The following is a 26,732-nucleotide window of genomic DNA, read 5'->3' on the forward strand; positions in this document are numbered from 1 at the left end:
CGGGGACTGATTGCACCACCGTCCCAGGTACGAGGGCGACGTCCTGCAAGCTCTCCGCGAGCGCACTGGCATCGTCCGCTTGCTCGGGATTGGCGTGTCGCGGGGAGACAGCGCTCGCCTTCGTCTCAAACGCGAGGTCGACGCCCGACGCGCTCCCCGTTGGAGCACTGGGGACGTCGACTCGCTCGACAGCCGACGAGGCGCAGCCTCCTGCTTGGCCTTGGTTGCCCCGCCTCCTCCTCCGTTGGCGGGGGAGAGGACGGGGCGAGCTCGAATGTTGCTCTTCCACTACGCGGGGAAGACGTCGTCGATCCCGCCGCCGGCGGGCGGGCTGTCGGCCGCCATTGTCGTTGTCGCGCGGCGGCGGAAGGAGTATCATGTCGTAGCTGCCGTCGAAGGACATGAACTCAAGACTCCCGAAACGGAGCACCGTCCCAGGTTGGAGAGGTTGCTGGAGACTGCCCATCTGGAGCTTGACGGGAAGTTGTTCGTCAACACGCAGCAGGCCCCTACCTGGCGCGCCAACTGTTGGCGTTTCGAGACCGGGGGGTCCCTAAGCCGACGAGTGAATGTCGCTGCGTGCCCTAGCCCAGATGGGTCGAGCGTGTGGGCGAGCGCGAAGGGGGGAAGCGAGGTGGCCGGAGATGGGCGTGAGAGAGGTGGAAATCCCGCGGCCTTCGTGTTCGTCCCGCGCCCAGGTCGGGTGCGCTTGCAGTAGGGGGTTACAAGCGTCCACGCGGGTGAGGGAAGCGAGCGGCCCCAAGAGAGCGCCTGTCCCATCCTCGTCCCCGCGCGGCCAACCCTCTCTAAGAGGGCCCTGGTCCTTCCTTTTATAGGCGTAAGGAGAGGATCCAGGTGTACAATGGGGGTGTAGCGGAGTGCTACGTGTCTAGAGAGGGAGAGCTGGTGCCCTAAGTACATGCCGATGTGGCAGCCGGAGAGATCTTGGCACCCAGCTGGTGTGATGTCGTGGCCGTCGGAGGAGCAACGGAGCCTGACGGAGGGACAGCTGTCGGAGCGGTTGAGTCCTTGCTGACGTCCTCCTGCTTCCGTAAGAGAGCTGAGAGCCGCCGTCGTCACAGGGCTTGCGGGGCGCCATCATTGCCTATCTGGCAGAGCTAGCCAGATGGGACACCGGTCTTGTTCTCTGCGGCCCGAGTCAGCTCGGGGTAGGGTGATGATGGCGCTTCCTGTTGACGTGGCTGGCCTGCGCCCTAGGTTGGGCGACGTGGAGGCTCCTCCGAAGCCGAGGTCGAGTCTGTCTTCCATGGCCGAGGCCGAGTCCGAGCCCCTGGGTCAGGCGAGGCGGAGGTCGTTCGGCAGAGGCCAGGGCGGAGTCCGAGCCCTGGGGTCGGGCGGAGCGGAGTTCGTCGTCTTCTGGGGCTGAGCCCGAGTCTGAGCCCTGGGTCGGGCGGAGCGGAGTTCGCAGTCTTCCGGGGCTTAGCCCGAGTCCGAGCCCTGGGTCGGGCGGAGCGGAGTTCGCCGTCTTCCGGGACTTAGCCCGAGTCCGAGCCCTGGGTCGGGCGGAGCGGAGTTCGCCGTCTTCCGGGACTTAGCCCGAGTCCGAGCCCTGGGTCAGGCGGAGCGGAGTTCGCCGTCTTCCGGGACTTAGCCCGAGTCCGAGCCCTGGGTCGGGCGGAGCGGAGCTTCCTGTGGTGCCTTTTGCAGGGCCTGACTACCTGTCAGTCTCACTCTGTCAAGGGGCACTGCAGTCGGAGTGGCGCAGGCGGCGCTGTCCTTCTGTCAGGCCGATCAGTGGAGCGGCGAAGTGACGGTGGTCACTTCGGCTCTGCCGGGGGGCGCGCGTCAGGATAAAGGTGTCAGGCCACCTTTGCGTTAAATGCTCCTGCGATTCGGTCGGTCGGTGCGGCGATTTAGTCAGGGTTGCTTCTTAGCGAAGGCAGGGCCTCGGGCGAGCCGGAGATGTGTCCGCCGTTGGAGGGGGGCCTCGGGCGAGACGGAAATCCTCCGGGGTCGGCTGCCCTTGTCCGAGGCTAGGCTCGGGCGAGGCATGATCGAGTCGCTCGAATGGACTGATCCCTGACTTAATCGCACCCATCAGGCCTTTGCAGCTTTATGCTGATGGGGGTTACCAGCTGAGAATTAGGCGTCTTAAGGGTACCCCTAATTATGGTCCCCGACAATGAGACATAGCCACCTAGCATACTAGTAATAGAAAAAAGGATTTCAACACATCCTACACATGCTTAGCGCAACAATATTGTTAATGGTGAACAATTTCAATGGTGAACAATTTTAGATTGAGCAAGTAATAGTCAAGTTCACAATTATGAAAACAGCTTAGCACAACAATATTGTATCAATATGAGCAAAAAGAGCCTAAGCATGCCATAGCATTATCATGTACACAAAGAACATACTACTAGGAGCAGAATCACATTCTAGAAGTTATATAAGTGAAACTCAATATGACATGCATATATAATACAAAAGAAAGTGAAAGCAGAAAATAAGAAGAAAAGACCAAAAGGGAGCCCTCTAATCAGAAAGGGAAACAAACACCCAATTCCCCTCGCAAATGAACAAAAGTTTTTTGATCATGGGGTTTGGTCAAAATGTCAGCAAGCTGGCGAGTGGTATAAATGTAGCGCAATTCGATGTCGCCTTTCTCATAATGATCACGAAGAAAGTGAAAGCGAACATCAATGTGCTTGGTCCTCGAATGCAGCACATGATTCTTGGCAACACTTATGGCACTCGTGCTATCACAAAGCAGAGGCACATGATGAAAATCCAAGCTAAAATCCCATAAGGTAGCCATCATCCAAAGTAACTGCGAACAATAGCTAGCGGCAGTAACATACTCGGCCTCTGTGGTAGACCGGGCAACACTAGACTGTTTTCGAGAAGACCATGAAACCAACGAAGTACCCAAAAACTAACAAGTCCCAGAAGTAGACTTGCGCTCCAAAAGGCAACCCGTAAAATCATCATCAGAATAACCGCACAAAGATAGACCAGACGGTGAGGAGTACCACAAACCAAACACATGAGTGAAACATAGGTACCTCGTAATAGGTTTCACAGCCTTTCTGTGAGATGTGCGTGGGGAAGCCTGGAAACGAGCTCACAAAAACACTGCGAAGTCTATGTCCGGCCTTGTCGCAGTCAAATACAGGAGAGAGCCAATCATGCTCATGTACTCCTTCTGGTCCACGGGTTTGCCATCCTCATTAGTGTCAAGTGTCGTGGAGGTGGACATGGGCGTCGAAAGAGGATTTCCCTCGCCCATGTCGAACTTGTTCAGGACGTCCTTTGTATACTTGCCTTGATGCACAATGGTCCCATCTTGAGTTTGCTTGATTTGCAACCCAAGAAAAAAGTTCAGCTCGCCCATCATGCTCATCTCAAATTCCCTACTCATAAGATCTCAAAATCTAGACACAAGAGCATTAGAAGAACCACCAAAGATGATATCATTCACGTAAATCTGGACTAAAAGGGTGTCATTATTATGCTTGAGGAGAAAAAGAGTTTTGTCCATAGAGCCCATTTTAAAACCCTTAGAAAGCAGAAAAGATTTCAAACGCTCATACCAGGCTCTTGGGGCTTGTTTCAAACCATACAAAGCTTTTTTGGAGTTTAAAAACATGGTTTGGAAACTTGAAACTCTCAAAACCAGGGGGCTGCCTAACATATAGCTCTTCCTCTATATACCCATTCAAAAAGGCACTTTTGACATCCATTTGAAAAAGCTTAAAACCCTTTGAAGCAGCACAGGCTAAAAGGATCCTAATGGCCTCTAAACGGGCAACAGGGGCAAAGGTCTCCTCATAATCAATTCCCTCTTTTTGGAAAAACTCTTGAGCTACCAACCTCGCCTTGTTCTCACTACGAAACCATCCTCACTCTGTTTGTTTTTGAAAACCCATTTTGCACCAATGGGATGGCAGTTAGAAGGAGGTGGCAGCAAAACCCAAACCTGATTTCTTTCAAAATTTTCAAGTTCCTCATGCATAACATTAACCTAGTTAGGATCAGATAAAGCATGTCCAACAACTCGGGGCTCAAAAGTAGCAACGAAAGCTGAGTGAGCAAAATGAGAAATCTACTGTGACCTAGAGCGAGTGACTCGCTCATGAAGCTCCCTGATCATCTGCTGAGGTGGGTGACGACACTGAATATGATGTGGAGCCTCCCTTGAGGAAGTGGCATCCCCGTCAATAGCTGCTTCAACTCCTCCAGTCTCTACAGGAGCTGGCTCGAGTGGACCCCAAGTGGTGGAAGGAGTGGGGTCGGGTCTGTCAGTTGTAGAAGTGGAAGCAGGCTCTACTAAGGCGGCCGGTGGAGTTGGCTCGAGAGCAACCCAATCAGCGTCGTCGTGCTCCTCCTCCACAAAGATTATCTGTCCCATCTGATCTGTACCTGCAGGCTCAAAGATAGGGAATGGACAAGGTGCAGTCTCATCGAATGTAACCTCACAAGTCTCCATAATGCGGTTAGTCTCTAGGTTAAGAACACGATAAGCATGATAATGTAATGCATAACCCAGAAAAACCCCATTAGAAGACCGGGACTCAAACTTGTTCAGATTACCCTGTTTCAGCACAAAGCATCTGTAGCCAAACACCCTAAAATGGCTGACCTTGGGTGGCCATCCAAATCACAGCTCATAAGAAGTATTGTCCAGAAAAGGCCGAAGAAAGATGCTATTGGACACATGGCAAGCAGTGTTGATCGCTTCGACTCAAAAATGCCTAGGAGTACTATGCTCATCAAGCATCGTCCTAGCCATCTCAACAAGGGTCTGATTTTTGCGTTCAACAATACCATTCTACTGGGGCACATACAGAGAGGAAAACTAATGCTCGAGTCCCAAAGAAGCACAAAAGGTTGCAAACTGAGTATTTTTGAATTCTATGCCATTGTCATTGCGTATAGTTCTCATGGCATTTTTAGGAAACTCATTTTGCAACCGAAGAATCAAATCTCGAGCATGAGTAAAAGCCTCATCCTCCACCGTCATAAAGAACAACCAAGAGTAGCGAGAGAAGTCGTCCACAACCACAAGCACATACCACTTCCCTCCAAAAGACCAAACCCTGGCTGGACCAACAGTGTCCATATGAAGCAATTCGCCAGGATGCGAGGTCATCACCTTGGTGACCGGGGAATGGGAAGCGACAATCATTTTGCCATGACGACAAGGGTGACAGACAAGATCTTTCTCAAATTTTAATTTGGGCAATCCTTGGATGAGGTCAAGTGAGCTCAAACGACACAAAAGATCAAAGCTCAAGTGACCTAGCCTCCTATGCCACTTCCAAAGAGAAGAGGAAGATCCTGCCAGTAAACATCAAGAAGGGCCAGAAGAATGTGAAAAATCAGCACTGAAAACTCGACAAAAAGGGAAAATCTGGCAAATAAGATCCCCACAGGCATCCAAAACTTGAGACAAGCCCTTTTAAAGTGCACTTCATAGTCATCCTCAAGGAGTTGTGAAACTAAAAGTGGATTGAAATGCAGATTCGAAACCAAAGCAACATCCTTGAGAATAAAGCTCTCGTTCACCCGAATGGTGCCACGAGAAACAACCTTACGTCTTGACTTATGCCCGAATGTGATGTATTCCTTACCAAACACGAGGTTGAGGCTGGAGAACCATTTTGAGATTCCGATCATGTGGCGCGAACAGCCAGAATCCATGAGCCATGTGTTCTCTAGGCCTCTGTCCTGCATCAATAGTAAGACACGGGGTGAGCAAATGGCACAACACTGGGTTAAGTAAACTGTGAAGAATACCAGTGTTGTGGCATTTTCCCCTAAAAGGTGTTAGGGAAAACACCAAACATCCTCGGTTCCCCAAAAGGAAGCGATCACCACAAGAAGGAAATTGTGGTCCGCTAGGGAAGTATGAACCAAAGCCTCTGTCACGTGGTCCTTGGCCATATGGCACACGACCAGCATCCCGTCGGGCATGACCACTACGTGGTCTCATTGCCTGAGGCCTAGCGGCAAGAGGCAAAACACCTCTTGGCCTCGCAAGATGTCTTTGAACAGGCCGAGCATGAAGACCATGAGAGGGGCGGTTCATGTCCTTCCTGCTCGACTCAGAAACTGAGAGCACCAAGTGGGGGGTGAATAGGTGATCCTGCAAATTTCAACAATAAATAGCCAACACTTGGTTATGAAATGTTAGTGCAATTAAAACCAAGTTGCTAAAGTGTGAATTCTAGAAGAAAGCCAATCACAAATAAGATGGACGCAAGATGCAGTGATTTATCCTGTGGTTCGGCCAATGCCTACTTCCACGTTGTGGTGACCTCCTTCGGTCAAGGATTGCACTCAATCCTTCTCAGGTGATCCAATGATCAACTTTGAGTACCACGGCTATCTTCCTTAGTAATCTTTCTCCCGTTTGCGAGGAATCTCCACAGATTGGAGCCTGTCACCCTTACAATTTTATCACAAGAGAAGCACAGTAGTAAGTGAGGGAGAGTAACACACACAAGACTCAAATCCGCAGCACAAACACGCACACAAGCCAAGACTTGAGCTCAAAACACAGCACAGAGAGTTCACAACTCAAACGGAGCTCAAATCACTAACATGATCGATCAAATGCGTGGATGTAACACCCCAGGTGTTATCTCCCGTTAAACAGCGATTACGGACTTAAGTAGGGTATGTCAGTAAGGATAACCATATTCATATCCTAATCATCTTCGTCTATCTCGATTTTAATATCGCATCTGTTTCTGTCTATTTCGACCCTTCCTAAAATTTTCGCGAATTTCGTAACGTAATTGTTGTGAAAGCTTGCGAGTCATGTGCCCAAATAAAATCTATCGAGTAAGCGAATAAGAATTCGGATAGCAGGCAAAATTCGTTTAGGTTCAACTAAATCAAATGTCGACTAAAATATCGAATCAGATCTCGTCTGGTTTAGTCCGTCTATATCTCGCTCCCGTGACAATGCTGACGTCGTCTCCAGGGAATTCCGATTGCGATGCCACATTCGGCTCGCACCGTTTAAAATTTAGTTATTTCTAAAGTGTCGAATCTTGTGTCCGTTTAAAAGTATAAATTAGAGAATATGAACCCGGAAGCCTGACCCACTCTGATGATTTTATCCCTAAACAAATTTATTTAGAACTCGACGAATGAAGTTTTCGGAACAAATTATCAGAGCCAGAACCGTTAATCCTCTGATTTTTCCGTTTTGTAATTCGGAGAATGAAATGTGTAGCCGTATAGCGTGTCGACCCAGTATACATCACTAAAACTCGTGATCCAAAATATCTGCGATATTTTTTTAAAAAAAATGGGGAAAGGAAACTAGAAAAATCTTCTCTTCCCTTCGTTATCTCCATCCGCCGCTCTTCCGTAGATATTCTTCTGCTCACGTTAGGCTGGTAGTACAAATCACAGGCCGTCATCTCCGCAGCAGAGCACCACCTGCGTCTATTAGCCTTCTCCTTGCGTGCCTCTCGCCTCCGGCGCCCAGGTCGTGCTTGCCTGCCGCGCCACACGGTGCATCTGGGTCTAGCACGTCAAGCTGGGGAGTGAAGCAGCCCACGGCAGCTCGCCTCCACACCACGCTCTTCTCCCTCCTCATCGCGGCGGTCCTCCCTACCCCGAGCTCGCCCCTGTGCTCGGGCTTTGCTCGCAGCTGAGCTCCGTGCGCGCCCATCTCCCTGCTCCAGTCCAGCCGCGTGCTCCTCCCTGCGAGCGCCGTTCTCCAGTTCGGCCTCTGCTCCTCCATCAATGGCACGCTCCTCCCTTTGCTCGGCCATGGCCACCGCGCCGAGCTCCCGTGCTCGCGCCCAGCCCCTTGCGTCGGCCTTCAGCTCGCGAAGCTTCCCTGGTGGCTGCTCTCGTTTTCCATATCCGCGCCCAACCGAGGTTCCTCCCTACGCGTGTGAGCTCTGTTGCGAGCGCCGATCCGAACCCACAAAGCCTCGTCGGTGCTCAACTAGCTCGACGCTGGCCCGACCATCGCCCTGCTGTGTCGTGCAACATTTTCCACAGCACCGCTCTTCGGTCATGGCCATTAAATCATCGTTAATCTTGCCGTCGCAGCTTCTCTGTCATGGCTGAACTCAGTTTCCTCCGTGCCACCAACCGTTAACCTCGTCGTTAAGCACAAACGCTTTACTTCCTCACCACTACACCTCCATTTGCTATCGGAGAGAAAGATTCTAGGACGTTTTGGTGGAAAGGAGAAGAAAGCTCATGTGTCGCTCGCGAGGTGCCCGAAGTAATGGTGAAACCGGAAATCATGATTGTATTCATGGCGTTCAAGACGAATTAAATTATTGGTAAGTTGTTGTCGCTCTCGCTCTTTGTTTTAAATATTTCTCATCAGTTTGGTCTATTTGCGCTGTCCAGATAAGCTGGTGACGTATACAAAAAACGTAGTAGTGTGATTTTGTGTGACGCTCGATAGGTGTTTAGCGATTTAGGAGAAACAGTGAACATCATCGTTTTCGTTAATTCCAAGTCACACAGTGATACGATAAGCTGATGTATTATTGCTCGTAGCCGAATCGTTAGATAGATTGGCTACCTAGATAGGTCGCGACAATTATCCCGTTTGTAGCACGGGCACTTATTTTATTAGACATTTGTCGGAATGCCGGAGCTATATTTAGCGTTGTGATTGTATTCATAATTTCGAAGTCGTCATGCTGTGTAGCTAAGTTTAGGTTTAAAGACATAGATTATGCGAGAAGTATTAAATCTGTGTTTTGTATCCGATGAGTGGTCGAATTAATAACATGAAGGATAGGTCTAGTGTTGTTAGCAATTAGTTGACAACTTCTACTAGCATGGTTTGTGTCGATTGTTATTTATTTGGAAAAGCCATGCCTTGCCATAGTAGTAGCCATATTGTTGTATGTCTATAACCGATTAAGTGCCCTAGATAAATATCTAGTATTACCAAAATAAGTGAAAGTGAATAATATCGATAAGTTTGTTTCTATTAGAATTGAATCAGAATAATATCGATAAGTTTGTTTCTAAACCAATTGCTGCATTTCCTTCCTTGGAACTGTTTACCATTCCTTGATTACCTATTTTATTAAAAGATTTTCTGATGCATAGTCCTGCTTTAGAAAAACAAATATGTTGTTCTAAACAAAAGGTGATGCTTCAAGTGGAAGGGGATGTTTTCAAAAATAAAACTTGATGGTGGATCCATCATGGCCATGATGAGTTCAACATTGAATAAGATGTACCTCTGCCAGGTACCAAACTTTGGGATTTAAATGATTAAAACGAGTCCGGGCGGTTGACTTGCACGAGAAGGGAGTCTCGGTGTAGTGTCTCCATCTGAGTCGATTAAGGACCGTGTCGATGTAGGCTTGATGGTTGAGTACCTTTTAACTAGTCACATGCCTCATCATGGGTAAGCTTTGCCTCGAGCAGACTAATACCAGAAAGGCCAACACGCAATGGGAGTGGAGAGATGGCGAGAGTAGCGTGTACCCTTCGTGGCAAGAGGCTGGACGGTGGTGTATCTATGCTCTCGGTTGGTGTGAACCCGGTATGGTCTTAAGGAACCCAAGGGCGATTTGACATATGCAAGGGTTAAGTGCTACATATGTCGTGTGATTGGAGATCCCCATCTGGGTATTAATCGATTCGGATCGTTGTTAAATCTCGGATATGAAGACTTGGTCACTGCCCTACATGTAGCAATCCAGTGAACTGAAGGGATGATAAAAAGACGGCTAGTATAGGCCAAGTGCTTGAACTAGGGTAGAAAGAACTCTAGATGCAGGTAACTTTACTTAACTTGACAAGTAAAAATGGATTTTTAAGGATCCACTCATAGTAAGCTTTTATGCAAACAGAGTCCTTGATTCTTGATAAGCCTTACCTTGAATCCTTTTAAAACCAGCATACCCTTGAGAGTCTTTTCTTTAGTCGAGTAAGTCTTACTGAGTACTTGCGTACTTAGGGTTTTATTCCCATTGTTGCTGCAGGTTATGAGTCACTTTGATTGTGATTGGTGTTAAGCGCCAGTGGGCACAACCTTCTTATAAGTCTAAGTACTTCTTCTATACTTCTTATTGAGGATTGTCACTAAGCTAGCATATATTTCAAACTTATAAATAATTTATAACATTTCAAAGTTTATTCTTTGAACCACTTTTGTAACCACTCCGATAAATATAATGTAAATTTGTTGTAACTTGTAAAATTTGGTAATAATATTTCTGCTGCAAATTGTTGGTGTGTGATTTGTGCTTACTTAATCCTGCGGTCCTGGTTGTAAATGGTTTATCCGAGGTCCTTGGAGCACTCAGACAGATCATGTTAAGTTATCTGGTGCACATGCATAGTCGTCTGATGTCTTTGAGACAAGGACAGGTGCATGTGGGCCCAATAACTTGGGAGGTTCTGCCACAGCTAGTATCGGAGCAAGATTAAGTATAATACGGTCACATACGTATTTTCAAAACAAAGTTTTGGTTTTAGAAAATCTATTTTCAACTAAACACATTGTTTGGCTTTGAAAAACATCTTTGAAAAACTATAATGCTAGCGACATCCTCTGTTAAGCCCTAAATTGAGGACTATCAGGTGGCTTTGTTAAAAACCACTAACCCACAACCGAGTGGATATTGCATACATGTGTAATGTTATTTTTAAGGCCATTCAGTCTTGAATGGATCAACGCTCAGGTAAGGTGAGATGTGAGAGCATGACCGAACAAACGTCGGTCTAGGAGAGTGCTTAATTGTGGCGCTTGACTATATACATGTTCTACATATGTATATACGAATGCTGCGATGTGGAGTAATTACCTTTCCGGGAATTCAGTACCCCATGGATGTGTATGGGTATACAGACATGGGAATACTGAGAAGTGTAATGTACTTGCAACGACGCACCTACGCTCAGGTAAGAAGGTGAGTTACCATAATGGGCTGCCCTATGGTTAAAGTGTGGCAGCGGCGCCTATGTGTGGCTTGGCGCTTAATGATGAGCTGGCCTCCATATAGCAATATATGGAGTATAAACTGTGATAAATTGTCATGTGTGAACTGCATCATGGGAAATTAGGTTGTGATGGAATTTTCTGCAGGTACACTAACCTCGAAAATGTATGTGTAGTTGATGACTAGCAAAATACTATGAGAGTCGTAAGTATGCCACCGAGATAGAACATTATTGCCACATTATGTTGGCAAATACTTGTGAGGATGAATAGGACAAGCATGCATCCTGGTTGTTGCATCGTGTTTGTTACCTGTGCACAAAAATGCTTTTCTCCCCTTTATTCCAATACTTGGTCATTGTAAATAATGTGGTGTCTTAGAGATATGTGTTTAGATAGCTTCCAGTTTGTTTAAATTTGACCATTAGTGCAAATGGTGTTTGCTCTTGTATTGATGTGCCGATAGAATGTTTGTGACCTGTTTGCCTAAACCCAAAACCAGGCCATGTTCTCATTTAGTGAACCACGACCCAAAATTTAATTTTCTGTTATCATTCCATGACCAAACTCATGTAAATGAATGCTTAGTTAATTTCTTTGTTGGACATAAAGTGTACCCAAGCTTAAAACAAGAATATCGAGTCATGTCTCCATCCTAGATCCTACTCTTGCTCAGTTGATGCAGGTTGAGGTCTCTAGTGTATTCGGTCTCTCCTTGCGGATTATCTTGTCGCTTTATCAACCCAACCTAGGAAAGTCCTGCCTGATCATCTTCTTTAGTTTGATGCCTTTGATTTCCTCATATCTATCGAAGGCATACCAACTCAATCTTATGCTTGTTTTCCCTCCGTATCTAATATATACTAATTCTTGACCTTGTGATCTCTATGATTGGCATAGAAATATGCTTGGGGCTGAAATAACAGACTCCCATCGTACTCCTTTCATCAACCAATTTAGGTTATGGCCATGTCTTGTTCATTTCATCGGGCCATGATCCATTTGGCTTTCTACTTGTAACCATTCTTACAGGTGGAGTCTATTTTGTATATTGTCATCCTGGCTCAGTCTATTTGTGCAGCGTGAGATTTCTTATTGGGTGTTGTGACTAAAACTGATGGTGCCGCAACAAAATCGAGGGCCTCCTGTGGATGCATACACACGGTTGCGCTACATGGCACGTGCTGGTATCATGGTTAGTAGTTATAATCCATTATGAGACTATATCAATGTGTTATCTTGTCACAATCTGTTTTTGCTACGTGAGATTCTTTATTGGTGCTAGTTCGATAATGGCGTCTCGATTAATGATTTATGGTACCGTCGTGAAACTGAGAGCCTCCTGTAAATGCGCACACAGGATTTTGCTGCTTGGCGCATGCCGGTATCGAGGTCTCTAGTCATGATCTGTTATGGAACGACACTGATGTGTGATCTTCTGTGGACTTCTCCCTTGAAACAATTTCTGTGTTGTTTGCTGAAACAATCAAACAACCTATGCCATCACTATTGGATCAAAGGAGTATATAACTCTGATGTATTCCTTAAGTAAATTTCTTACCAATTCAGAAGTCTTCATCAAAAATCGAAATTTGCTTTCTCTGCTACTGAGATGCAGAAGTTTGTTCATTCGCTCTCTTATTTAATCCATGCATTCCCGAACCAAGTCAGTTCATCTCGCATGAAGAAACGGATGAACAACCGGACCAAATGGATTTTTACCCGAATGCATGACCTTTTGCTAGCAAATGTGAACTCTCAACCCTTGGATTACCGATGGTACTGAGAGGACCTACTCAATGTCAAAACTAGTTGAACCAGTTGATTTTACTAACTTGTAGCTACATTGTAAACAAAGGTTGAGTTTAGAGGTTGTTTTATCGAGTTATCTAAACTCACTTTGATTCAACCCATCCTGAGAAAGTACTTACAAAAATCAAGTTAAGTCGATGGATAACGACCTATTCATCGCTCTAGTCATGCCTCGATCGCTTCACGTGTGCTTTTCCAGCATGTGTGATCAAGTCGAGCCATGCCTAGTGCTTGATAAAATGGACTGGTTGTAAAGTACACATCTATAGATCCTTTCGCTGGTGATTTTTTGAGTCTCTATCATTTTTCTTGGACTTGGATTCTCTGGCTAACACAAGTTAACTGTGATGTTATTCGACACTCACACCCGTCTCGTGTACTGTGAACTTACTGTGACCACTTGTTGGTAAACATATTTTTATGTGTTTTACCCAAGAGGTTGCATCTGGTTCTGTTTGGGTAAAGTCGCATATCTACCGCCCGCCCAACAAACTCAAATAATACAGTGTCATCAGAAAAAGCAAACTGCACACATGGAACCTTATGTGTTCTTCTGGCAGACATTGTCTCTATTGGTGGACATCTCTAAGTTAGCTTAAGGCGATACATGTTATGTCGACTAGAGAAACCACATCATGAGGTACTCGCCTTCACTCAGGACTGCCTTATGATTATCGCTGATATGGACAAGGGTTACATGCTTCTCTACTCTTAAAAGTCTTTCGCTCCGAATCGCGGGACAAGATTCTTTTAAGGGGGAGGGCTGTAACACCCTAGGTGTTATCTCCCATTAAACATCGATTACAGACTTAAGTAGGGTATTTCAGTGAGGATAACAATATTCATATCCTAATCATCTTCATCTATCGCGATTTTAATATCGCATCTGTTTCTGTCTATTTAGACTCTTCCTAAAATTTTCGCGAATTTTGGAACGTAATTGTTCTGAAAGCTTGCGAGTCCTGTGCCCAATTAAAATCTATCGAGTAAGCAAATAAGAATTCGGATAACAGGCGAAATTCGTTTAGGTTCAACTAAATCAAACGTTGACTAAAATATCGAATCTGATCTCGTCTGGTTTAATCCGTCTATATCTCGCTCCCGTGACAATGTTGACGTCGTCTCCAGGGAATTCTGATTGTGATGCCACATTCGGCTCGCACCATTTAAAGTTTAGTTATTTCTAAAGTGTCGAGTCTTGTGTCCATTTAAAAGTATAAATCTCTACTAACTATTAAGTTAGTAGTGTAGACCACCCCCACCTCCGCCCGCCCGCCCGCCCGCAAACCCCGCGGGAGTTACAGGATGCCCCCTCCGCATCACTAACCCCACGCCCCCAACTCCAAATCCTAAAAACCTAGCCACCTCTCTACCCATCCTCACCCTCGGCGGTGGCGCCTCTGGCGGTGGCCGACCGCCATCCAAGTTCAAGTCTGCGTCCGTCGACCTCCCGACTTCAGTGATTCTTGTTGCGGCAGTAGATCGAGGCTCCGACGAGACGGCTCCACCAGATCCAGAAGACGGAAGTAGAGAAGAGAAGCGAACCAAAGCAAGCAAGCTTCAGGAACAAGGTACTGGATCAACAACTCCTAGCTGATTCGATTCTTGAGTTTGTTCTGATCCGATCTTCCCTTCCTACTCAGCACTGCCCTATTCGATTCCATTTCGTGTTCCTCTGTGCTGCTACAGGGGAGGGGGAGGAGGAGGCCACGGGCCTACCGTCCGACGTGTCGCGCGGCCACTTCGCGGTGTATGTGGGTGAGCGGCGGTGCCGGTTCGTGGTGCCCATCGCGCTGCTGGACCGCCCCGAGTTCCGGTACCTGTTGTGGCGCGCCAAGGAGGAGTTCGGGTTCGCGGGCGCCGGCGGCACCCTCGTCCTCCCCTGCGAGGAGGTTGCCTTCCGCTCCCTCACCTCCGCGCTCGCCTGCACCCGGTGAACACGTGCCCGTGTCCTGCCACTGCGTGCTTGGGATTTGCATGCCTGGCCCCGGCCCTCGGCCGCCGTGGCGCCGCCTATTCATTCGGTTCATTGGTTCGGCGAGAGCACCGTACCTACGATGTTAATGGCGTGTGTAAATATCGATTATTAGAGAAGAGGAACAGGTCCGCAGCTTTGATGAAGAAGTTTCTTCTTCTGGTTAGTTCGCTAACGCCGGTTGTTCTTGCCACGCGGCTTCCTTCTACAGGAGAGGAGACGTTCTCCACCGGGTCATAGGAATCCTGACGAGATGGACGGCAATACGAGGTCCACAGAGGCGAGTCAAAAGAAGCCCATCGTGTAAGGATTCTATTTCACCATTCACCCCCACCCACAAAAGAAGTCTCCTATCATGTCCATTGGTTGATTGCGCGTGCTCCCTCCAATGGCGCCCACATCGCAGCCCGGACGACGACCTCGTGGAGCTGTTGTGGCACAACGGGAGCGTCGTAGCGCAGCCCCAGGCGCACCACAGGCCAGCGCCGCCCTCCGACCATGACCCTTGTTGGGGACTTGTTCTCAAATGCTATGAATTAAGAACAAGGCAACATAAAGTGTTAAATGTTAATGCCCTTCGTCCAACGAAGCATTATTCCCTTAAGGATTAATGAACCTTGGACGAAGGTTAAAGGTAGTACAATTATGAAGGTTAAATCTTCGTAATAGATTGAATAAAGTAATATAGAATATGAAGCGTCAAAGGTAAATAAATTACAAATGAACAACATTACTCTCATATTAAATTGATTTAGTATATTTAAGCATTGAATACAATTATACCTTTGCCTTGACAAAGATTGATTCCCGAATGATGCGGTTGCAATTACAGGAATCCGTGAACAGTAAAGGAATACTGTTCACTATTTATAGACACGGGACACAGCCTGTGAGGAATTACAATTATGCCCCTCATAAGGGATTACAACAACGACTCAAACATTTATGGACTAAAAGGTCATTCTACTTTTATGTCGGTTTGTAATTCCGAAGCTTCATGAAGAGGAACCTTCGGTCATCACATGCGGACAGCTTCAGCCGAAGCTGTTTCTTCCTACCATACCTTCGGCGATGAAGCATAGTCCCAACAGTAGCCCCTTCGCGGTGCTAGATCGTTTTTCGTAACGAGCTTGATCCGTGAAGAAAGTATCTTAGGCTTCGGGAAGCCGAAGGTCCAAAAAACACCTTCCCTGAGCTCGTTGCCGAGAAACGATTAAAATAATCCGAGCGCGAGGTGGCTCCGCCATGCAGCAGTTACACGCGTCCTGGCGATTCACCTTCTCGGGTTCTATGGCCCACCGTTCAGTGGGTGCCAGCAGCTGTTCGCCTGGTGTAAAAATCCTGGCGATTCACCTTCTTACCTGCATCACTATATAAACAGACAGGTAGGTGTGAAGTTACCACAGCATTCATTGCTATTTGCACTGTTTTGCTGCCAAAATTTTTAACCATAGCCGAAGCTTGGCTCTCGGAATCAAACGAAGCTCCAGTTTGAAGCCTACTTCGTCAGAAGAAAAAGCTTCGGAAGAAAAAGTACTTAGTTCCCAAAAAATTCAGAATTAAATGGCCAGAGTGCGTTCTACCGCTTGGGTTGAGCGTGAGGGAGGCGAAGCTAAAGGATCGGAGACTGTTCCCATCTCCGAAGCGATGCAACGATCCGGACTGGTAATCTCGGAAGAAATCCGTACCGCTGAGACGGAGCAGACTGTCCCCATCTCCGAAGTTGCTGCCGACGCGGAGGAAGGAAATATTGAGAAAACTGATTCCGAAGATGATTATCAAATTGCCATGCCAAGTAAGCCCAGCCACTTGGACTTCGGAAAATCAACTGTCTCTAAGGCTGATCTCTCCAAGATGGTGAAGTCGGGGTATTTCAGTGAGAGTCAGAAGAAGCTACTTCGCTTCGGGGGGGAAGAAACTACCCCGAAGCCGGAGAAGGATGAAATAGTCATTTTCAAGAGCTTTCTAAAGGCTGGGTTGAGATTCCCCCTCCATGGGATTATTGTAGATGTATTGAAGAAGTTTGGGATCTACTTTCATCAGCTGACTCCTAACGCTATTGTTAGGCTTAGTGTTTATATCTGGGCCCTCTGAAGCCAAGCGGTGGAGCCGTTTGCCGACAACTTTTGTCGAGTTCATGAGCTGCACTACCAGACGAAGGCTAGAAAAGATGGATTGCATGATAACTTTGGTTGCTATAATTTTGCTTATCGGAAAACCACAAAATTTCCTATAATCAGCTACCGAAGCAAATGGCCGGCAGGCTGGAAGTCGGAATGGTTTTATGTGAAAGTTGACGAAGACAAAGAGAAGCTGGTACAAAGCCCTCTTGAATTGATCTTCGGAGAAACAAGACCGCGATGCCAAATGTCATTAGAAGGTCCCACTTGGGCTGCACTGGCTGAGTTTAAAATTATTTCAGAGCATATCGGCACAAGAGACCTGGTTCAAGAGTTCTTGGCCTTCAGGGTTTTTCCTACTTTAAAAGAATGGGAAATGCCGAAGCTAGAGGGGGAGAAGAAAGAAGGGGAACTCGTGCGGTTACCTTACTATTACAAGTTTAAGAAATACTTTAAAAAACCTTGCCAAGAGTGGCTGGACACAATTGAAATAATGTGCAATGAAATACTCGGTAATTACTCCAAAAAAGAAGATCAGTTGATGACTGCGGCCTTCGGTACCTGTCCGAAGCGAAGACTGAATCGAGTGCTGGACGCCTTGGGTTTTGAATACCCTGACTACGAACAACTGAATAAAGGTGTCGAAGGCCGAAAAAGGAAAAGGGTAACCAAAGCTTTGAATGAAGATGAGAAAGAACTACCAAAAGAGAAGAAAATTCCGAAGAAGAGAAAAGTATCATCTCCGAAGCGAAAAGTATCCGACGAAGAAGAGACTCCTGCATCACACTCTGCCACTGAGGTGAAGAGATTTTGAAGGTAATGACTGAATCCCTGCCTGTGAAGCTAAGTCCATTAGGGCCTCAACTGACGAAGTTTTTTCAGAAGGAAAAGGAGCCCGAAAAAACGAAGGAAACAACTAAAACAAAGAGACAAAGAATCATCGCAGTGACAGAAGTCATTGACAAGACACCACCGAGAGCCTCAGCTCGGAAGATACCAGCGGCTGAAGAAATAACAAATATTGAAGTCGCACCTTCGGAGATCGCGGCTACCGAAGCTACCTCAACCGAAGATTTGAACTTGGAAACCACAATCGAACATATCGACAAAATACTGCTAGAAGAAGATACGACTGCCGCCGAGGAGACCATGGCCGCAGTGTCTGGGAAAGAAAAGGAAATCTCTGACGAAACTTCAGAGGACGAAGCCTTCATGTTTCAAAATTTAGTTGGACAAGAACTGTCAAAAACCGAAATAGAAGAGCTTAAAAAATATGCCAAATCTTGCGGATATAAACTAGGAGCACTCCTCTTCGGGGGTATTGACGATGAAAAATTAGACTGTATCCGGGATCAAACTGGAGCTAAGATTATCGGTACTCTATCAAAGAGTATCGGTTTTCCGAAGCTAGAAACGGATATTAGCCGCTACCGACGACAACATATCGTTGGTAGTTTATTTTATTCCAATTTCAAGGTGAACTACTTTACCCTTGACTTTTATTGTTTTTAATAACGAAGACATTTCTAACGAAGGTTGTTTATGTGCAGAGTATGCTGTTGAGTAAAGCTTTGAAAATGCAGCAGGATCTGGAAGACAAAAAACACGAGGTTATAATTGAAAATTTAGAGAGCAAATTAAAAGAGCAATCAGCTACTATTGAAAAGAAAAACTTCGAGCTTCATACAACTGAAGGCTTATTGGCAAAAGCCGAAGCTAAAATAGTAGAATTGAATACGAAGCTTCTCTGCCAATCTGAACAGTTTGAACAAGAAAAGCAAGAACTTAATGCGAAACTTGAAGCCAAAGTCCAACAAAATTCAGATTTGAAAAAATTATTGGCAAGCCTTCAAGACAAATGTTTGGAGTTTAGCAATAAATGTATTCAACGACTGAGAAAAATCTTCCACTCAGTCGGGGCTAGCAGTGGGAAGTTCACCCCGTCAACTGAAGATTTACCAAAAACCTTCGAACATATTGAGGGTGAAATTGATGAGCTTGACGAAGTTATAGCCGGGCATGGTGACTTCTGTGCCTGGGTAGCTTCTCGGGGCACTGCTGCAGCTTTTATGAAAGCTGGCTGCGACCATGGAAAAATTGTTAATAGGCCCAATTTCACTCTATCACCATCAATTTTAGATGATATTCCTGACCTCGCCCGAAGCATTTCTAATAGATTTGTAAAGATGATATGGACAAAAGGCGGGCGAGAAAAGGCTGGAGACGAAGCTCGGAGTCATCTTGAACCAGTAAGAAATCATACCTTGTGCTTACCTTTTCCTTCAAACTTGGTTTTTGACTCTCAACAACTTAATTCATGTAGGATGACGAAGCCGAGACTGATGCTTAGAGTACGACGCCAAAGCTGAGGCCCCCATGAAGATCAGTAGGAGTAGACTGTAGAAAAACTCAAGAAACATTTGAAATAACTTTTGTAAATATGGCTAAACAGTTCTTAATGAATTTTGTTCATACCTTGTAATATGCTCTTACTCTTCTATTAATGTATGAGGTGCTTTGATGTGGACGAAATTATCTTTTTGAGACGAAGGCGAAAAAACACCTTCCCTTCTTTTCGTACACAGCGAAGCATAAAGAACAGCTTTTTCTTTTTGCCGAAGCTCTTCTTTTCGTACACAACGAAGTACAAAAGACAGTTTTTTTTTCTTTTTGCCGAAGTAAACACTTATGCTATGACGATGGTTATCCTACATATGCCTGGATGAATGTTTATGAATGCAAATGTTATGATGTAATGTGGTGTGCAAATGAATGTCCAAACACATATCCGAAGCCATAATCACAACAATCACATATCAGCGCTGACTTTTCGCTGTAAGCCTCCCTTAGGAGCTTCTTCGCCTTTTACTTCAGCGGAATCAGCGTTGACTTTTCGCTGTAAGCCTCCCTTAGGAGCTTCTTCGCCTTTTACTTTCGGCGGTATCAGCGTTGACTTTTCGCTGTAAGCTCTGCATTCCCTTTGGAACGACTTCTGAGCAGAAAACTTACACTGCGCCCCCTTTGGAGCGACTTCTTTAGTAGCTTCGTCATGCTCCGTATCCCCTTAGGGACGGCTTTCGAGCTTCTTCCCTGTTTCTTTTCGGTACTCGATGGTGTGTGCTCAGTTTTTACATTTACATTTTTGGGGGATTTTGCTCTTATAGAGCTAAAAAAGGAAATTACATGTGATGGCCCCATTAAAAACCTTTCTCCCCCTTCAGAAAGGAAAAGGGTGCCATGAAAGAAAAAAAAATAAAAAATATAAAAAATTACATCAAGTTATACATAATATCGCCGAAGCTCATCCGCATTCCAAGATCTAGGAATGTCGTTGCCGTCCATATCCTTCAATCTGTATGAACCGGGTCTTGACGAAGATACTACCAAAAAAGGTCCCTCCCATTTCAACTGCAATTTGCCCACTGTATCTGGGTTAGCCACTCTCCGAAGCACCAAATGTCCTGGCTCAATATTCTTTAGCCGAACCTTTCTATCACGCCATTTGATTGTCTCGGCTTGATATTTATTGATGTTCTCCACAGCTTGAAGCCTGATCCCTTCTATAGCATCTTTTTCCACAGAATGATCAGCTTCAGAATCTGATTCTGCCGAAGCTACTACTCTTATTGATCCAGTTTTAGCTTCCTCCGGAGTTATTGCTTCGTCACCAAACAATAATTTGAATGGAGTGAAGCCTGTTGACCTTGATGTTGTTGTGTTGTGGCTCCATACCACTTTGATTAATTGATCTGGCCACTTTCCCCTGGGTTGATTGAAGATTAACTTCATTATTCCTGTCATTATGATGCCATTGGCTCTTTCAACAAGTCCATTTGACTCCGGATGCCTGACTGATGCAAAATGGATCTTCGTGCCAATTTGATCACAAAATTCTCTGAAAGCTTCGGAGTCGAACTGTGTTCCATTATCTACAGTGATGGCCTTTGGTACTCCGAAACGACAAACAATATTCTGCCAGAAAAACTTTTGAATGGTGGCCGAAGTTATTGTGGCTAAAGGCTTTGCCTCAATCCATTTAGAAAAATATTCCACAGCCACTACAACATATCTTAAGTTTCCTTGGGCCGGTGGTAACGGACCTAACAAGTCAAGGCCCCACCTTTGCAATGGCCAGATGGGTTGTATCAGCTGAGTTAGAGACGAAGGTTGTTTTTGATCTCTTGCACATTTCTGACAACCTTCGCACTTTTGAACTAATTCCGCTGCATCCGAAGCTGCCTTCGGCCAATAAAACCCTTGACGGAAAACTTTTCCAAGTAACGGCCTAGATCCAATGTGAGATCCACACAGGCCTGCATGTATTTCTTTCATCAATTCTATGCCTTCGGCTCTAGATAAACACTTGAGTAATGGAGCATAAACTCCATGCTTGTACAACTCCCCTTCTATCATGACATATGGACGAGCTCTTGCCTCTATCCTCCTGTTATAAGTTTCGTCATCTGAAAGGAAGTTACCCTGAAGGTAAGAGATGATCTCAGTTCTCCAATCTTCACTATAAACAGGAGATATATTGAGGACTGCTCTTTCAAGAAGTTCTACTGAAGGTGCTTTTATTGTTTCGAAGAACACATCCGAAGGTAAGGGCAGCCCCTGTGCTGCTGACTTAGCTAGCAAATCAGCATGCTCATTTTGTCCTCGAGGGATATTTTTGACAGAAAATCCTTCGAAGGAAGCTTCAATCCTTCGGACCGTGTCTAGATATTTTTCAAGCTTCGGATCTTTAGCCTTACAACTCTTGTCGATATGACCCGAAACAACCTGGGAATCAGTTTTAAGAATGGCACTTCTGATTCCCATTGCTTTTAACTTCCGAAGGCCCAAAAGCAGGGCTTCGTACTCAGTAATATTGTTTGTACAACTAAAATCGAGTCTTGCCGCATAACAAGTTTTAACTTTGGATGGTGAGACCAACACAGCGGCTGCTCCTGCTCCGAAGGTTCCCCAAGACCCATCGCAAAACACTGTCCATACTTCGGCATCTTTATTTGTTTCTTCATCCTGAGCCCCTGGCGTCCAGTCAGCAATGAAATCTGCCAACGCTTGAGACTGGATCGAAGATCTATGCACATAATCAATGCAAAATTCATTGAGCTCTGCAGCCCATTTTCCAATCCGTCCAGTAGCTTCTCTATTTCTCATAATATCCTTTAACGGTTGCGAAGAAGGAACAACAATATTGTATGCTTGAAAGTAATGCCGAAGCTTCCTGGATGCCATCAAAACAGCATACAACACCTTCTCCAATTCTGTATAGTTTTTCTTTGATACACTAAGAACCTCAGATACAAAATATACTGGGACCTGCTTCTTGACCTGGCCATCAAGCTTCTCCTGGACAAGTGCTGCACTTACCGCTGAGTGCGAAGCTGCCACATATAATAACAAAGGAGCCCCTGGTGTTGGTGGAGTTAGTGTTGTTAGATCCATCAAATATTGCTTCAGTTCCTCGAAAGCTTTTTGTTGGCTTGGTCCCCATTGAAAGACTTCGGCTGATTTCAGCACTTCGAAGAATGGTAAATTCCTCTCTGCTGATCTGGATATGAATCTATTGAGAGATGCCAGCCTCCCTGTCAACCTTTGGGCCCCCTTTTTTGTATTTGGTGGCTCCATTCGAAGTATGGCTTCAATTTTACTTGGATTAGCTTCAATTCCCTTTGTTGAAACCAAGCATCCAAGAAATTTCCCCTTCTTTACTCCGAAGACACATTTTTCTGGATTCAGCTCGAGACCAGCTTGTCTAAAACTGGCGAAGGTCTCCTGCAAATCAGCAATGTGATTTTCTTGTTTCGTGCTTTTTACAATGATATCATCAACATAAGTTAGCACATTTCTGCCTATCTGAGACTGAAGAACCTTCGAAGTCATTCTGCTGAAACTTCCTCCAGCGTTCTTGAGCCCCTCAGGCATCCGAAGGTAACAATATGTTCCGCTAGGGGTTATGAAACTGGTCTTCGGCTCATCCTCCTTCTTCATCCAAATTTGATGATAGCCTGAATAACAATCTAAAAGACTCATAAGCTCTGACGAAGCTGCTGCATCAACTAAGGAGTCTATCCTTGGCAATGGGAATTCGTCCTTCGGACAGGCCTTGTTGAGATCCGTAAAGTCAATACACATTCGCCATTTGCCATTGGCCTTTTTTACCATAACAGTGTTAGCTAGCCATTCTGGGTACTTTACTTCTCTGATAACTCCTGCACTGAGGAGTCTTTTGACTTCATTCCGAGCTCCTTCGGCCTTGTCATCAGACATTTTCCGAAGCCTCTGTTTTCTGGGTCTGAAGGATGGGTCAACATTGAGCGAATGTTCAATAACATCCCTGTTAACTCCGCAAAGATCATTAGCTGACCATGCAAAAACATCTTTGTTGTTGAACAAAAACCTTATCAAGGTTTTCTCCTGTTCTTCGGATAATTGGGATCCCAACAGCACCTTCTGCTCTGCTATGTCCTCACATAAGAGCATGGGCTTCGGCTGATCTGCCGAAGCTGCTTTCTCCCTTCTGAATTTGTACTGTTCACAAGCTTCAGCTCCATCTATATTATGGATTGCTTTTGAGTCAGTCAAGTTTCCTTCGGCCCTTCTGGCAGCTTCCTGACTTCCATGAATAGCAATGGGTCCTTGATCCGAAGGTATCTTCATGCAAAGATAAGCAGGATGAAGAATTGCTTCGAAAGCATTGAGGGTGCCACGACCAATAATTGCATTGTAAGGGTATTCCATGTCAACAATGTCAAACACAACTTGCTCAGTTCTGGTGTTGTTGATGAATCCGAAGGTCACTGGCATGGTGATCTTGCCCAGCTCTACAATTTGTCTTCCTCTGAAGCCACAGAGAGGGTGTGTAGCATCATGAATCTTATCTTCTGGCTCTTGCATTTGTCTGAAGGCCTTAGCAAATATAATATCAGCTACACTGCCTGTATCAACCAAGACATTGTGGACCAGAAACCCTTTGATAACGCAAGAAATAACCATAGCATCGTTATGAGTAAAATCCTTGAGCTGAAGATCCTCTTGGGAGAAGGTGATTGGAATGTGGGACCATCTTGACTTGATGAAGGGTCCCTGCACTCCAACATGCTGCACTCTTCTCTGTGCCTCCTTCTTCTGTTTCTTGTTAACCGGCTCTGAGCATGAACCGCCTGTTATCGGGAGAATCAGCTTCGGAGCCGAAGCAGCTCCAGCTTGGTTCTTGAACGAAGCCATTGTCTCAGGAAAGTGGAAGTGAGTTCACCGGAGGTGGGCGCCAATGTTGGGGACTTGTTCTCAAATGCTATGAATTAAGAACAAGGCAACATAAAGTGTTAAATGTTAATGCCCTTCGTCCAACGAAGCATTATTCCCTTAAGGATTAATGAACCTTGGATGAAGGTTAAAGGTAGTACAATTATGAAGGTTAAATCTTCGTAATAGATTGAATAAAGTAATATAGAATATGAAGCGTCAAAGGTAAATAAATTACAAATGAACAACATTACTCTCATATTAAATTGATTTAGTATATTTAAGCATTGAATACAATTATACCTTTGCCTTGACAAAGATTGATTCCCGAATGATGCGGTTGCAATTACAGGAATCCGTGAACAGTAAAGGAATATTGTTCACTATTTATAGACACGGGACACAGCCTGTGAGGAATTACAATTATTCCCCTCATAAGGGATTACAACAGCGACTCAAACATTTATGGACTAAAAGGTCATTCTACTTTTATGTCGGTTTGTAATTCCGAAGCTTCATGAAGAGGAACCTTCGGTCATCACATGCGGACAGCTTCAGCCGAAGCTGTTTCTTCCTACCAGACCTTCGGCGACGAAGCATAGTCCCAACAACCCTCTAGGCACCAGCGGCCTCACTGCCAAGGAGACCGCCACGTGGTTCCTGAACACCCTCGACGACCCGCTAGAGAAGGACCTATACACGTAGCTCTGGCATAGCACGATCGCCGACGCCGCCCCGCAACACGAGGGCACGTTCCCGGGCCCTACCTCGCATCCTTCGCCACCACCGCCGCCCGTTGGGAGCAGCAACGTCGAGTCTAGCTGGGCCGGCGACATCTGCTCGACCTTCTGCGGCAGCAACCAGGTGCCCAGGACGCCGACAGGGATCAGGGGGAAGGACGCGACATTGCATTCGGAGGTGCCAAGCGGTGCCGGCGCGCACGACGCCACATCGTCATCCGGTGGGTCCGAAAGCAACTATGGGGGATCCGGGCTGCCCAGTGACAGCGTCCATGGCCACAAGAGGAAGGGGATGTGTAGAGACGAGTCAGATAGTCGGAGTGAGGTGTTTACTTTTGTTTTTGTATAACCTGTATCCTGAACGAACTGCTAGAAAATAGAGTCGAAATAGAGATGTTTGAGTGGAATAGAATTGATGAGGAAATTGCAGGATGTCGAGTGTGAGGAGGCAACTGAGGAGACCAAACCCTGGCAGCGGCATGGGCCGAAACGTCGGACTCGTGCAGCTGAAGTCCATAATCTCTCAGAGAGGGTGAGATCAGAATCAAATTGTGCTAGCAAAGCAAAGCCTATTTTCAGAAAGGCAGACAACTACTTGATAAATTGTTCTTACAGCGTTATTGGCTGCTGCTGATGTAAAGAAGGGACCGGATCAAAGAAAAGATGTGTGTGTTGCAAGAGCTGATCCCACACTGCAACAAGGTATACTAATACATGTTATGCATATTTTCTTGTTAGGTGCAAGTCCCTTGAATACTGAAATTCAGGTGCCATTGATCATTGTCAGTATGTTTATTTTGTTTTTCGTCGCTCTTCTGTCTTACTTTATTAGCTCCAATTGTTTTTAGACTGACAAAGCATCTATACTAGACGAGACAATTGAGTATCTGAAGTCCCTCCAAATGCAAGTTCAGGTCAGGAGCTACTACTTAAACTTACATGATCCCATATGAGATCATTTTCTGGTACCAAAACTAAGACATAAAAAAGTTTCAGATCATGTGGATGACTTCAATAAATATGAGATCATTTTCTTATAACAATATAAGACACATTTTGTATATAAGTTATCATGGTATTATATATTCCCGTTGCAACGCACGGGCACTCACCTATAAAGCAAGAAGGGAGTATTTACCTGCAATAAATTATACAAATAAATCTAGCAAAGCTATTCATCATATCTTCTTGTAATAATGCAAGTGAACAAGTTGTATCTAGGTCAGACAGTCGCTGCATGATCACTGCTATTTTCAGTTCATCTTTTAAACCATCAATGAACCGAGCTGTTATCATGGTAGATGTCAATTGATGCTCATGAGCCATTAGTAGGTGTAATAGCACGTCGAACTGTTTAATGTACTCAGACACAACCCCAGTCTGATATATATAGTAAAATTGTTGAATCAGTAAGTTGTGTTGATATTGACCAAAACAGGTTCGAAACTGTTACTATGTTGTTGTGGATAGCATGAGTAGAATCCCATTACTGGGAGATTTTTTTAGCAGCATGTTTGGGATGTGTCGCTGAAAGTTATCTGGTCAGGTCAGTGAAAGAGAGGCTCGCAAGTTGGCAACCCAATCTTTACTCTTATTATCTGCCCAACCCCATCACTGCACCGTCAGCAGAACAACTGTTGCTCCGACTCCTATTTAACAAGGCAGCAAGCCTATGCACTGCACACTTCTCTGAGGACCTTGATAACGATTAAGTTTTGGTTTACAGGAATGCACATGCACTTAAGTACTGTACATATCTATATCTAATTGGTCAAGATGCAAGTGGGTACCCATTTTGTAGCTCTGGGTCACTGTCTAGAGCCTGTTTGGTTTATGCCTATGCCACAACTAACCTTAGACAAAACATGTTAGCTGGTAGCTACAAGAAGTGGAGAACAATTAGGACCTATTTGGATCACAGC

At 45.6% G+C, this 26,732-nt stretch overlaps 1 protein-coding gene and 1 pseudogene across 1 annotated transcript; both read left to right on the forward strand.

Moving 5' to 3' along the window:
- The first annotated feature begins 7,755 nt into the window (after positions 1–7,755).
- On the forward strand, positions 7,756–14,661 carry LOC103643117 (auxin-responsive protein SAUR50). The gene is made up of 2 exons (XM_008666272.1): positions 7,756–7,882; positions 14,414–14,661. The coding sequence occupies exons 1-2, from the start codon at positions 7,756–7,758 to the stop codon at positions 14,659–14,661; spliced, it is 375 nt and encodes a 124-aa protein (XP_008664494.1).
- A 291-nt stretch (positions 14,662–14,952) lies between these two features.
- Positions 14,953–25,818, forward strand: LOC109944541 (transcription factor PHYTOCHROME INTERACTING FACTOR-LIKE 13-like; annotated as a pseudogene).
- The last annotated feature ends 914 nt before the right edge of the window (positions 25,819–26,732 follow it).

This window comes from Zea mays, chromosome 2, assembly GCF_902167145.1.
Source record: "Zea mays cultivar B73 chromosome 2, Zm-B73-REFERENCE-NAM-5.0, whole genome shotgun sequence".
Lineage (NCBI taxonomy): Eukaryota > Viridiplantae > Streptophyta > Magnoliopsida > Poales > Poaceae > Zea > Zea mays.